This window comes from Melozone crissalis, unplaced genomic scaffold (assembly GCF_028551555.1).
Source record: "Melozone crissalis strain CALT ecotype California unplaced genomic scaffold, PUWL_Pcris_2 ptg000027l_1, whole genome shotgun sequence".
Classification (NCBI taxonomy): domain Eukaryota; kingdom Metazoa; phylum Chordata; class Aves; order Passeriformes; family Passerellidae; genus Melozone; species Melozone crissalis.
In genome coordinates, this window is record NW_026535805.1 from 68,213,500 (window position 1) to 68,226,226 (window position 12,727).

The 12,727-nt window shown below is 33.5% G+C and overlaps 1 protein-coding gene across 2 annotated transcripts in view; it reads right to left on the bottom strand.

The window, feature by feature from the left end:
* Positions 1-12,727, bottom strand: part of CSMD1 (CUB and Sushi multiple domains 1) — a 1,069,501-nt gene that overhangs the window by 251,688 nt on the left and 805,086 nt on the right. For both annotated transcript variants that reach the window (XM_054280127.1, XM_054280126.1), the window contains exons 13-15: positions 4,507-4,689; positions 2,314-2,640; positions 385-579 (exon numbers count right to left, since the gene is read on the bottom strand). In XM_054280127.1, the coding sequence (XP_054136102.1) occupies positions 385-579; positions 2,314-2,640; positions 4,507-4,689 (705 nt within the window). The remainder of the gene's footprint in view (positions 1-384; positions 580-2,313; positions 2,641-4,506; positions 4,690-12,727) is intronic.

A 12,727-nucleotide genomic window follows, 5' to 3' on the forward strand; every position in this document is an offset into this window, starting at 1 on the left:
TTTTGAGAAAGTTAAAGGGGTAAATTGTCAAAAAAGACTTCTAAATAGAAGCTTTATTTTCTTTATATGCGTTATATAATTGTTCTTCAGTATGTACAGCCAAAAACTGTTATAGCAGTTATAATTCACAACTGAGTAATGATGGTGACAATCAGAACTTGGAAACAATAGCAACCAGATTTTTAGAATGCTAATTTATTCCAAGAATATAAAAGCAAGCTATCTTGTTTCTATTACTGTGCTCTCACTTGACTGGAAGAGTGTTAAGATGAATTAATAACTTCAGGTAAAGCAGTCTTATTTATGTGTAAATGTAAAAATAAGCTAAATTTAAATGGTGTCATTATTCAAGTTGTAGGTGCAAAGTAAAGATTGTGCCCTTACCTTCACAACGTGGGACAGTGGAGCTCCATACTACATTTCCATCTTGCATAATACAGGTTATGGATTCAGAGCCTTGAGTCTTCACAAAGCCATCATCACAGTGAAAGGAAACAGAACTTCCCAGAAGGAATCTGTCTCCAAAACGCCTCCCATTTATAGGAATGCCTGGATCGTGACACTCATTCTGACCAAAGGCTGATAAAAACAAAGTAATAATGTTGGTAATAAACCCCAAAATAGTAGCAATAATAAAACCCATCAATTTAAACTTTGTGTCTTGTTTTTTGGAGGAGGAGGAGAATAATACTGCAGTTGTAATACAGTATATGTAACATGTATAACATAGTAATATATAATTCAAAGTATAGAAAATTTCTCAATAAAAAGTCAGATTCAAATCCAATAACATGCAACATAGTTGGAATTCAGAAGTTTTTAGGTATATGTGGCTTAGGTACACAAGAATAGTTTGCCTAAATTTTCCTCTGGACAAAATCCAGCTGTTTTGACTCTAACATAAGGGAATTGGAACTGTCTAACCCAAAGAAAGGGAGGTTGAGGGGAGCCCCCACTGCTCCCTACAGCTACCGGGAAAGAGGTTGTAGCAAAGTGAATATTGGCCTCCTCTCACAGGTACTAAGCGATAAAAGAAGAGGAAATGGCTTCCTCTTTTTTCTTCCTGCCATTTTTCTAGGGAAAAAACCCATCCCCTCCTATAAAAGCAAAGGAGCAATTTAAGCATCTAAGACTTAAAAAAGATGGAAATCAATGAATTCCAGTTTTATGTGAGGAATCTTTCCAAACAATGCAATAAAACACCTTGGCCAAAAAAACTATTTTAATTGGCACAACATAGAAACAGTGCAAAAGATCTCAAAGACAACTTTATTGTCGATTAACTTCTATAACCTTAGAAGATAATTTCTTCAGTTAAAATGATAACCTCTGTATAAGTAGTGTCTTTAAATGACTCATAAAACTTTTAGGAGAGTTAGCAATCTACCGCAAATGTAAAAATATTTTTTAGAAGACAATACTGTTACTGGTTTTCTATTGAGGGTATTGTTTAGTAATATCTTTTTATATAAACAAAGCAGAGGGAGATCTGTAGCCAGATATTTCTTGGCCTGGTCGCCCAAACAGGAGACATTTATTTTCTCAGCAGCTCTCTATATGTACATGACCAATAGGCCCACATTTAACAGCTTTTGGACCGGTTGTCCAGTTACAATTAAACTTTGTACATTTGAGAATTGCCTTCTCAAAGGTAGCACATTCTTAAAATTTGTAAAGGGACAGGAGCCTGGTAGAAGGATGATTATAAATTCGTGTACTCTTATAGGAAAGACTTCTGCATCAGTTCAGCTGTGTTCTAGAAACTAGAAAAACCACAGAGTGTAACTGTGATGTGTAATGCAAAAAAGAGCACTCTATTCTTAGGGGTTTGTATTCTTAGATTCCACCCCATTCATCTAGAAAAAAACATACAAAAACAAAACACCATCCCACAACTATTTATTTGCATTGATGATTACTATTATGCCTTTCTGTTTACTATTTGGGATCAAAGATTAATACCTTTATGAACTTATTCCTGATGGTTCCCCTGAGAAGTATATTAAATTACATGCACTGGATACTTTGATGTGAAAGACCTGGACTTTAATTATGGGATCTGCACTTACACAGTATGAATAAAAAAGAAAAATAATAAATATTGAAGGGAATTCCTCAGTCCTGTAACAATTAAAATAAATAAATGATAAAGATTCAGATCAGCTAAGGAATACAAGGAAGACATCTGAAAATAGTGCAATTATACAATCATTACAATTTACTTCTGAAATAAAGATAAAGATAAAGATAAATACATTTTTATTATTATAAAGAAAGCATAAAACTAAGCATAAAATAAAAAGCAGTTCTTACTTGTGTAAGTGATATTAAATCCTCTTCCCGTAGTAGAATGATCTGACTGAAATTCAAGTCTTACTATGTGCCCACTACTAGCCAGTTGAGAAGGGACCTCATTGCCAGAAAATGTGCCAAGAGGTGGTAAATCTGAAATCCCATCATCTTTGATTGTAAGGTAGTCAAATTGAGGTTCTACATCAAAGTCGTTGAAAATCAGATGGATTCTGCTTCCTGGCTCTGAGATAATTAACCAAACACAGTTCATATTGTTCCCATATTCCTCAGGATAATTTGGAGAAAGAATAATTCCAGATGGTGTGGTGAAGTTGAAGAAACATGAAACTAAAGGAAAGAACAATAATATTCTCAAAATACTATCCACAAACTTTATAAATGTTTGTCTTTCTATTTTTTTTATTATTATTATTCGTGTGGAAAAGGATTATTTTGAAGCCTGGATATCAGAGGTACTATACATACAATCAGAAAATATTTAACACTTTCAGAACAGTGCTCCAATGTTTTGTCTCCCAAGTGAATCCGAGTGACTTAAGAGATTTGCATGTAGCGAATATTAAGAAAGTAAGAAAGTAAAAGTAATGCTTGATGCATCAGAATTTGTAAAAAATTGGCAGCTTTGTTCTAAAATGAAAATACGATCTCCAAATTGGAATGATTTTTTTTTCCAAATATGCATTAAACTATTTAACAATCAAAATAATCCAGCACAAGGGCCAGTTTTGTCTGTAGTATACAAAGTTCATTCTGAGGTAAATAACAGTGGAAATTTAGATGTGACTGAATCAAGAAATCTTAAGAGTATATGGTCTGAACTTATTTTACCCTAGTTTTCCATTGATGGTGTAGAATGAAACCAAAAATGATTCATAGCTATAATCCTTTGTTACTATTTTGAGCCAATTTTCTTCAAGACATTGCCTAACTGGTTTCACAGTTTTGACCTTGTGACTGCTATTGTAGGCAGAAGTACAGTATATTCAGAAAGGGTAAGACTCACTGAATATCAGTTAACACAAAGGACAACCATTATTCAGCTCTTCAAATGTGTCAAACTGAACTCAGTGTGTGTAAATAGATGTTATATTCCATGCTTTTTCATGGGGCATGTGCATATGTAACACTGGAAGCACAGTAAAATAATTTACATGGCCAACACAAACTGATACAGCAATCCAATGCAATACAGCACCATGAAGAAACACAACTTCTGTCTTCCAAGGGATCTGCAGCTGAATTGTGTCTGTGCTTAGGCTTTACATGCTAAGACACAATTCGGCATTGCAAGGCCTTTTGAGGATTATTCTGGTCCAGAGCAATCTTGCTCAGTTTAGTAAGTCCTGTACCAACACAGTTTCAAAGTACATACATGTCCAAACAGAATAGGACACCTCACAAAGGTTGTGATGGTTGTCAAATCCAGTACTGATTTGTATGACTCTTTTAAGGAAAATTTAACACAATCTGCACAACTGGAGTGCCTAATATACCTGTGTACTTGAAAGATTTGCTCTATTTGACAAGAAAGGAAGAAAAAAGAAAAGGAAAAACCCCAACCCAACCCAACTAAACTGTACCCCCCCAAAAAACCCACACAAACAAACAAACAAAAACAACAAAAACCCCAAGCAAACACAAAAAAAACCTAACCCAACAACCCTCTTTTAACAACAAATATATTTTATCTTTTAAAACAAAAATCACAACTAATGACCTTTCCTAAACTTTTCCTATGTTTGATATTATTAACTTCTTTGTATTCATATTCACACCTTTGTGATATACCACATAAAAAAAAAAAGAAAGCCAATCTTTCCTTATGTGGGTTTTCAGGCTGTTTTGCACTGCCTGAATGAAACCTGTACGTGCCACAGGGTCCTTTTGAACGCTTTTCTGCTATTAGGAATTGCTCATTTAGAATCTAATTCAACATACATTTACACAAAGGGTGTTAAGTGGTTCAATTACATAGAAAATGAGTGTAAAGAACATTGTAAAAACAGTCCTGCGTGACGTTCCCCATAAATGAGCCACCAAGACAATTGGAAAAAAAAAAAAAAAAACAAACCATGATGGAAAAAGTCTTCAAGGTACTTTGAAGTATTTTCCTGTTGATTAGTCACAAAAGTTAAGAAATGCGAGATGTTAAGGTCAGAAAAATAACACAGAAAAAAATATAATAATTCTTACAAACACAGCTGGGTTTGTTGCCAGACCACTGGTTATTTTGTTGACATGTAATCGTTCTCTCTCCCACCAGTTCAAAAGCTGCTTGACATTCAAAGGTAAGTGTGTCTCCATGCAGAAAACTGCTGCCGGTCCTTTTCCCATATGATGGAATTCCAGGATCTCCACAACCTCCTTTCTCTATTTCTGAATATTGAAAAATTCAAATGCAATAATAAGGAACATACATTTTTCAATCAATTCATATGTCAGTATCAGAAATATTTTCAAAATATTGGCATTATACATTAAACTAATATTTACAGCTGAAAATGAACTAGAGGTAAATGCTGTGCAACTGCCTCAAAGATGACTTAGGATCCAAAGTTCTTTCACAAGCAATAGCTTCCGTATCTGCATTGCTGAATTGCTGAAAATAACAAAATACTTATATTTAACTGCATGACTGCACCAAATTACCACACATTTGAAGGTAAAATTATAAAGCCACAGTCTCCAATCCTACCCATGGAGACATAGTAGATGTAGATAATTTTTCTCGCAATGAAGTACTCATACTAAAGAATCTCTTAACTCTCACATCTGCAATCCCATTTATAAGACTATTAACTATATGAATAAAAGTATAACGTTTCCTAATAGAGTCAATAGATTTCAGCTTAAAATAGTTGGAAGTATAATAAAAACAAAATTGAGGAATTATTTCTTAAATAACAAACTTCAAATTAGAGCCACATTTTTCCCAGCTGCATTCAGCTATGCTGAAAATAAATTAACATTTTGGATAATACTTCAAGATATTCTCTAGGAGCTCTGTTTCTTAAATTATTTAATTTGTAGATCTCAAATCTACATAAACCAGATAAGGCTATAAATTATGAAATTTATGAATACCATAAGTATTAAAAAAGAAAACATAAGTATTAATTGCCTATGACAGAATCATCTTACAAAACACTATACACATGGCTGCTCATCAAACACTGAAGGCTCCATTTCTTTGCTATTAAATTGAAAGAAATTTTTTAAAATTTACTTGCCTTTGATCAGAAAAAAATAACAACAAAACACTTCTGATTCTATAAACTGTGGTTTTGCACATGTAATGAAATTATGTAAATCTGATTCAAAATGAAAGTACAGATAAAGTTCTTAGTATTTAAATATTTTACAGTTCAGTCTAAGGTATGAAATCAGAAACATTCAAGATAACAAGAAAATTCAACTCACTGAATTAAATATTAACATAATTTAACACAATTGAAAATGTTTGCTGTCAAATAGTGTTAAATCAAATTCTGTTAAATCCTGGCAGAAGTGTATACCTTGACTCAGCAATAGAAATTTTAAGATACAGGATACAAAATTATAACATGTGAACTAAATCCACTATGTTTACACCGTTAAAGCAGTCATTAACAGATTGTTGACAGACATGTTGAGAAAGGTATGGCACATATTTCACAATGTGATAGCTTTTTAGACCAGCTAGTGATGCTGTTCCTGATGCACGCATTTTATTTTATTTAAATAATTTGTCTCAGCAGAAAGTTAGAATGTAGAAATTAAGAAAAACATTTTCCCAAATGTCCAGCACACAAATACACAAATAAAACATTGTGAGAGAAATTTTATAAAGAATATTTATAAATAATCATTCAAAATTATACCTACAAATGCTTTAATATAGCTCCTATTTGTCTGCTCCTACTGAGATATTGACTTTTACTTCCACAGAATAGCACTGAAAACCTGTGTTTTCAGCTATGCACATCTCCACATACTTCCTGAAAATGTGGGGAGCCACAGAAAATTGGAATGCACATTTTAATGACATTTTAGAAGTTCATCTCCCCCTTTATAAAAAGCAACTGAATGATAAATTTCAGGTTTTGTGAAACACAATAGAAGGATTTTTGAATCAATTCATTTTATGTTTAAAAGCCAAATAACTCAAAAATGTCAAAAATAATTACATTAACTTTATTTATATTTAAACATTCAGGGTCTGTGCATGTTTGTTCAACATAAAAAAAATACAGAAAATATGGCTGATTTATAAAACACTTCTGAGGATGTCTTATTTGCATTTTGACAATAAATAGCTTGAAAAATTCCATCCAGGTGTAGGAATCCATTTCTTCACAAACCTTAAATTGAAGACTGTATGTATCCCTGACAGGAAATCTACTCTAGTCAAAAGTTATTCAGGCTGAGAGACAACACTCGTAATTCATAGAATCATCACAGGATCATAAAATTTGGGTTTCAAGGGGCTTTAAAGATCACCTACTTCTAGCCCCTTTGTCATGGACAGGAATACCTTCCACTAGGCCCAAGTTCCTCAGAACTGGCCTGGCCTTTAATGCTCCCAGGGATGAGGTATCCACGACTTTTCTTGGCAACCTCTTCCAGTGCCTCAGCACCCTCACAAGAAAGAGTTTCTTCCTAAAATCTATTCTAGAACTACCCTGCTATTGGAAACAGGGAGCCCCCACCAAGGAATGAATGATGAGTAGGACTCCATGGATATCAGAAGGCTAATTAATAACTTTATTATACTATATTATTCTATACTACATTACACTATGTTACATTACATCTAAACTCAATCTGCCAAGCACCCAACAGAATCCCATGACTGTCAGCTGACCATCCCAATACACATGGATTCAATTGGTCAGTGAATCAAAACACTCACACTGGAATCCAATCACCAATTCCCTTCAGGTACACAATCTTCCACAATGCGTTCCACTTTGGCACAACACAGGCGCAGCAAATGAGATAAGAATTGTTTTGGTCATTCTTTTCTCTGCTTCTCTCACTGCTTCTTTCTGGTTCAGAGAATGTGAATCTCACACCCTCCTTCGGTGTAAAACCATTCCCCCTTGCCCTGTCATTAGATGCTGTTATGAAAAGTCCCTCTGCAGCTCTCTTGAAGGCTCCCATTAGGTACTGGAAGGTGCTCTAAGGTGTTCACAGAAAGGGTTGGCAAGCATCAAACCAGGCTGCTCAGGGAAGTGGCTGAGTCACCATCCCCGTAGTATTTAAACAATATGTAGATGTGGCACTGAGGGACATAATTTAGTTGGGGAACTGGGTTAATGGTTGGACTGATGATCTTAAATGATTCTCTGATTCTCTTTAGTCAAAAGCTACATTTCATTACATTACCAATCCAAAAGTAAGGGAAAACGCAGAAGTCCACAGTAATGGTTTTGTATTTACACATAAAGAATACACTTTCTTTAGATCTAGAGTAGTAGGTGTGTAGCAATTTTCAAAATTTTTCTGTCCTCTGTGGTTTTGTACAGATTTTTTACCTGTTTGACTTGTACTGATTTAGTCATTGAACAATTTTATAAAATGTCTAAATGCAGCTGAGATGCATTGTGTGTATTACTTCAACACGCGTATGGATGATTGTGTTTCATAAATTAAGAAATGCCCTGTATCAGTTTGCTAAAAAGAGAACATTTCAGACCAATTCCGTTGAAGTTGTGTTGAACTCTTAGAAAAATCCTATGGGATAGAAAATGTTCTTAAAATAACAAACATGAAAATAAAATCTATGCTAACCTATTTAGCACGGCAATTAAGGCCCTGGTTTTTAGGATGATTCTGTGTACTTATTCAATGTTGAGCCTCTTTTGATGTGAGTTCTTAGAACTCCGTGAACTTCATGAAGTTTGCACATAAACTCCCAAGCTTAAATTTAAACATCAGCTTCCTCTGGTTATCAAAATATTAATATTGATCTTATGCAATTGTTCTTGGCTTTCATGTACCCTCTTTCAATAGCCTTGGGAAACAGACTTTTCATCTTGTTTGTAAACTAGAAATATTTACTCAGTTTCAGGGAATATTCTTTCTTTCATGTTAGAAGAATGACAACATTAGATTTCTGACTGTAAGGTCATATCTCTCTGAATTTAATTGAAAGACATTTCTGTTGATCTGTTTTCTTTCAAATGAAGAAATATGGTGATTCAAAAGTCATATCAAGCATTTAAATACGCATCATGACTACTATTTGAAAGGTGTCACATTGCAACTCAAGTATTTTTTGATGTAAGGACTTTGACTATGGTATCTGAAATGTTTAATAAAATAATTCATGGCTTAGATTTTGAACTCTTAAACTTGCCATTCATGGAAAGAGTAATTAATTGTTTTTCCTCTCTTGTTACTAGATTATAAATACACAGTTTAAATTAAATTCTTATTGTTGCTGCATTTTCATTCATGCTATCCAATAGCCTAGCTTAGACAATTAGTGAATCATCTAAGCATTAAATCTGAATCATGATGTCACATATTAATAATTCAGATGCATAAATACAATTTAAACTAAATACGTGTTTTAACACATGTGACAAGCAGAAATCAATTTTTGAGCTATAAAATAAACTTCAGGTTTTTATCAGATAGTTGAAGTCAATAGCTTTAAAACCTAATTATTTTACAATATTTCATAATTATAATCTTATTTATAGTCAAGATAGATTAAGGGAAGCTGTGAACTGGTGCAGGTATACATTTCCCCCCCTCCAAAAAAAAAGGAAAAGAGAGTTTAACATTTAAACTCCAAGAGGTCACAAAAATTCATGTTCCATATACGAGAAAAGGGATGATTTATTTTATTTCCTCTTATTCCTCATGCCTCCCTTTGCTAACAGTCATAATACCTAATGTAGTTTAAAAACACAAAGGAGATACTCTTATGCAAGCAAACCCTTATAAAATAAGAAGGGATAGAAAGATGCTCAGGGTTGCAGAAGAGGACATGAGAAAAGGAATATTATATACATGATTCCTGCAATGGAATATAGGAGCTACTACTAAAAAAGAGAATGGTAAATCAAAACTAATACAGAAAAATATTTCAGATAGCACATAATTGGACTGTAAAAGTGGCTATTAAAGCTAAAATGAGGTTGGCCCACCACTAAAAAGATGATGGCCTTTCATGACAATTTTATAAATGACCACAACTTTATCATTATTCCAGTAAATTTCTTCAAAGAAATTTAACAGTGCAATTTATTATCATTCTCCAAATATAAAAAGAGAAGGCCTTCACAGATCATATAGTGCCCTGCTGCACTTTAAGAGGCTCTCACATTTTCTCTGAAATGTTTTGTCCTTGCTGTTATCAAAAAGACCACAGATCATATCCAATAGATTAATTTTTGCTGCTTCCACCTTATTGCATTCTGTATCAATACTAAAAAAAAAAAACAAACAAACATGTCTTTAGAATCAGATTGATGAAAAAACCCAATTTTTCTAGGAAGTCAATTTAAACTGACAGCTCAGTATCGTAGCATATGGTAGCTTGCTGGTAATAATAACACTGTATTGCATCATATCTTATACCAACCCTTGAAAACAATAAAGCAGAAAACAAACTTTACAATATGTTCTTTAAGTTTAATATATACTGTGTACTTAAATATTATGGATGTATTACAGAAAGCAGAAAAAATAAAATGTTGGTTTGTTTACAATAAATGTTACATATTCAGGGGTTAATGCATATCAAATATGAGCAGCAATACGGGAAAAGCTTTTTGTTACTTGTAGCAAAAAAAAAAAAAGTATGATACATACTAACCAAGCATGCTAAATTCATTACCAAAATTTGTAGAAAAATAAATATGGGAAAAAAATCATTATTATGAGTTTCCAGGCACAATGATAGGTTCTGATTTGACTTTGCTAGGATTCCAGCAACAGAAGCTCTGGCATACTAAATAATTCTATGAAACTGCAAGCTATTGAAAATGTTAAGAATTATTAGGAAAGGAACAGTGAACAAAATAGAGATGATCATTCTGTCCTCACAGAAAAACATTCACAAATTTTATTTCCATGTTGAATTTTATATGTAGTACTGCTCTTCCATTTAAAAAAGGTAACATTAGAACTAGGGGAGGAAAAAAAGATCAAAGTTACTGAGGAAATGAGAACCAGTTAAAGAGGCTGAAAATCTCTTTTTCTGGTCGGTGAAATACATGTTTTCAAAAAGTTGTTGTGCAAACATATGGAAGAAAATCTTTTGGGGAGACAAATTATTTAAGGCATGCATCACTGGAAACAGAAAATATTCTGTTTCTTAATTTATCACCATATAATTCACCATTTTCTCCTTAAACACCTATTATTGTCAAGTACCAATATGCTTTTGGTCTCACTGTAGATTTGTATTCTGATGTTTTGTGATAAGAAACATGTTATTGTTCAAATTAGTGTTCATCTTGCTTTACTACTAGAAATAGCAGGGTCTGTCAGCACAAAGGACCAAGCAGCTCCCTGAACAAAGAGTTAGCACGGAGTTATCCTGTGGAAATATACTTGGAATATTATGGAAAATGGGAAGCACAGGAAAAAGGAAGTGCAGTTGCCTCAGAAATTATCAGAATAAGGTAAAGGTGAATATTGTGAAAAGGCAAACCACAGAATGAGGCAGAAGGCAGTGAAAAAACTTGTAGAATTAAATTGTCCTTAAAATTAATAGAAAGAAAAATAGCTTGCAGGAAAGGAGAATGAAGAACATTTTCTCTTATCTAGATAAAAATGTTTAAATAAAATTAAAAGAAGGGCAGGATAGGAAGAGAACAGCTTAAGGACCGTTTAGAAAATGCAGACACATTCAAGGGAACAGGGCCCAATTAAATTCAGTGCTGAAACTGAAGCAGTCAATGAACTATTAGCAATTATCTTCAAGAATTTATGGAGAACAAGGGAGATCCCACATGACTGAGCAAGGTCATATGTATTGACTGTCTCAAAAACTGGAGAGAAGAACCAAGGAATTAAAAAAATACCTGTGCATCAAATGGGTCTCCTCCAACTAGGAAAATGATATGATTTATCTTCCTTTATAAGTGAGTATCCTTCAACATCTGTACTTAAAATTATCTTAAATCCTGACAAGAAAGACAAGATAGCAATCTAGAAAGAAAATCAAGGAGCTGCAACTTGCAAATCAATTGCAACAGGATTGTAAAACTAACACTGATCCTTAGCAAAGTGATGGAACCACTAACATAAAAACACTATTTCTAAAGGGTTAAAAGACAAAAATATAATTACCAGTAGTTAACATGGTTTTATGGAAAATGTGCCACGTCATACAAACAATACGTTATTCAGATTATAAACTCAGATGACACGATATATTTGGACTTTTAACCTTTTAAATTAGTGGCACATGGCATTCTAATTAAGAACTGGCATCATACAAATTAATTTAGTACACAGTAAATGGATTACAATGAAATAATTATAGCATTTTGAAGCAAAAATGCTAACAAAGAATAAACATTAGACAATAGAACTGCTTCAATTAGCTTAATCTGTACTTTTTAATCCCAATCCTAACAGTTTATTACAGAAATATTACAGAAAAATAGGTAAACAACACCGCCACACTATTTCAAGATGCTTTAACCTGACATATATTATGGGTGTAGTCTTCTCAAGCACATATACCCATATAAGCACTGCTTTTTCTCATACTCTTAAAATAAAGCCTCACCAAAATCTCAAGCCTATGGCAGCTGAGAATTTTGCGAAATAAAATAATGTTAAATGGGAAGATCTTATTTTCCCTGAGTATCTACTTCAGTACCTTACAGTGGGTGTGCCTCCACTTTAAAGACCAGGAGTGATAAGTACAGATCCGTAGTAGAAAATGAAAGATTACAATCACGGGTGTATTTGCTGGAGCTTCAACTCAGTACTTTTCTAATGCTGGTTGTAGAAGCAGTAAGTGCTCAAACAGAAAATGTTAGCTTTAGAAGCAACTGAATGTAGCAATATTAGCATAGAGTGCACATCCAAATAATTTTCCCTTATGATATTTCAGCAAAGAAGAAAGAAGAAGGAAGCATTGCTCCAAAAATATTCTTCTGAAGGAAAAAAAAACAAAAAAACCCCAACATCTTTAGGCCTTACGCTCCTCTCCTACATTCTGCGCCTGCAGGACAAATCTTGCCTTCTAGTGTTGGACTCAGTCCAGCCTCTCTTAACTTTTTTTGGCAATGCACAATTTCTCAAGATCTCAAAGTTTCTCTCTTTGATTAACTTTGAGACTATTGCATTGACACTCTTTCCATCTAGAGAAAATTCCCTTTTTTTCTTATCTGTATCTTGTATGTTTTGAGTATTTTTGATTTTCCTCCAGCCTTGATGGCTCCTGTCCCATTGGTCACCC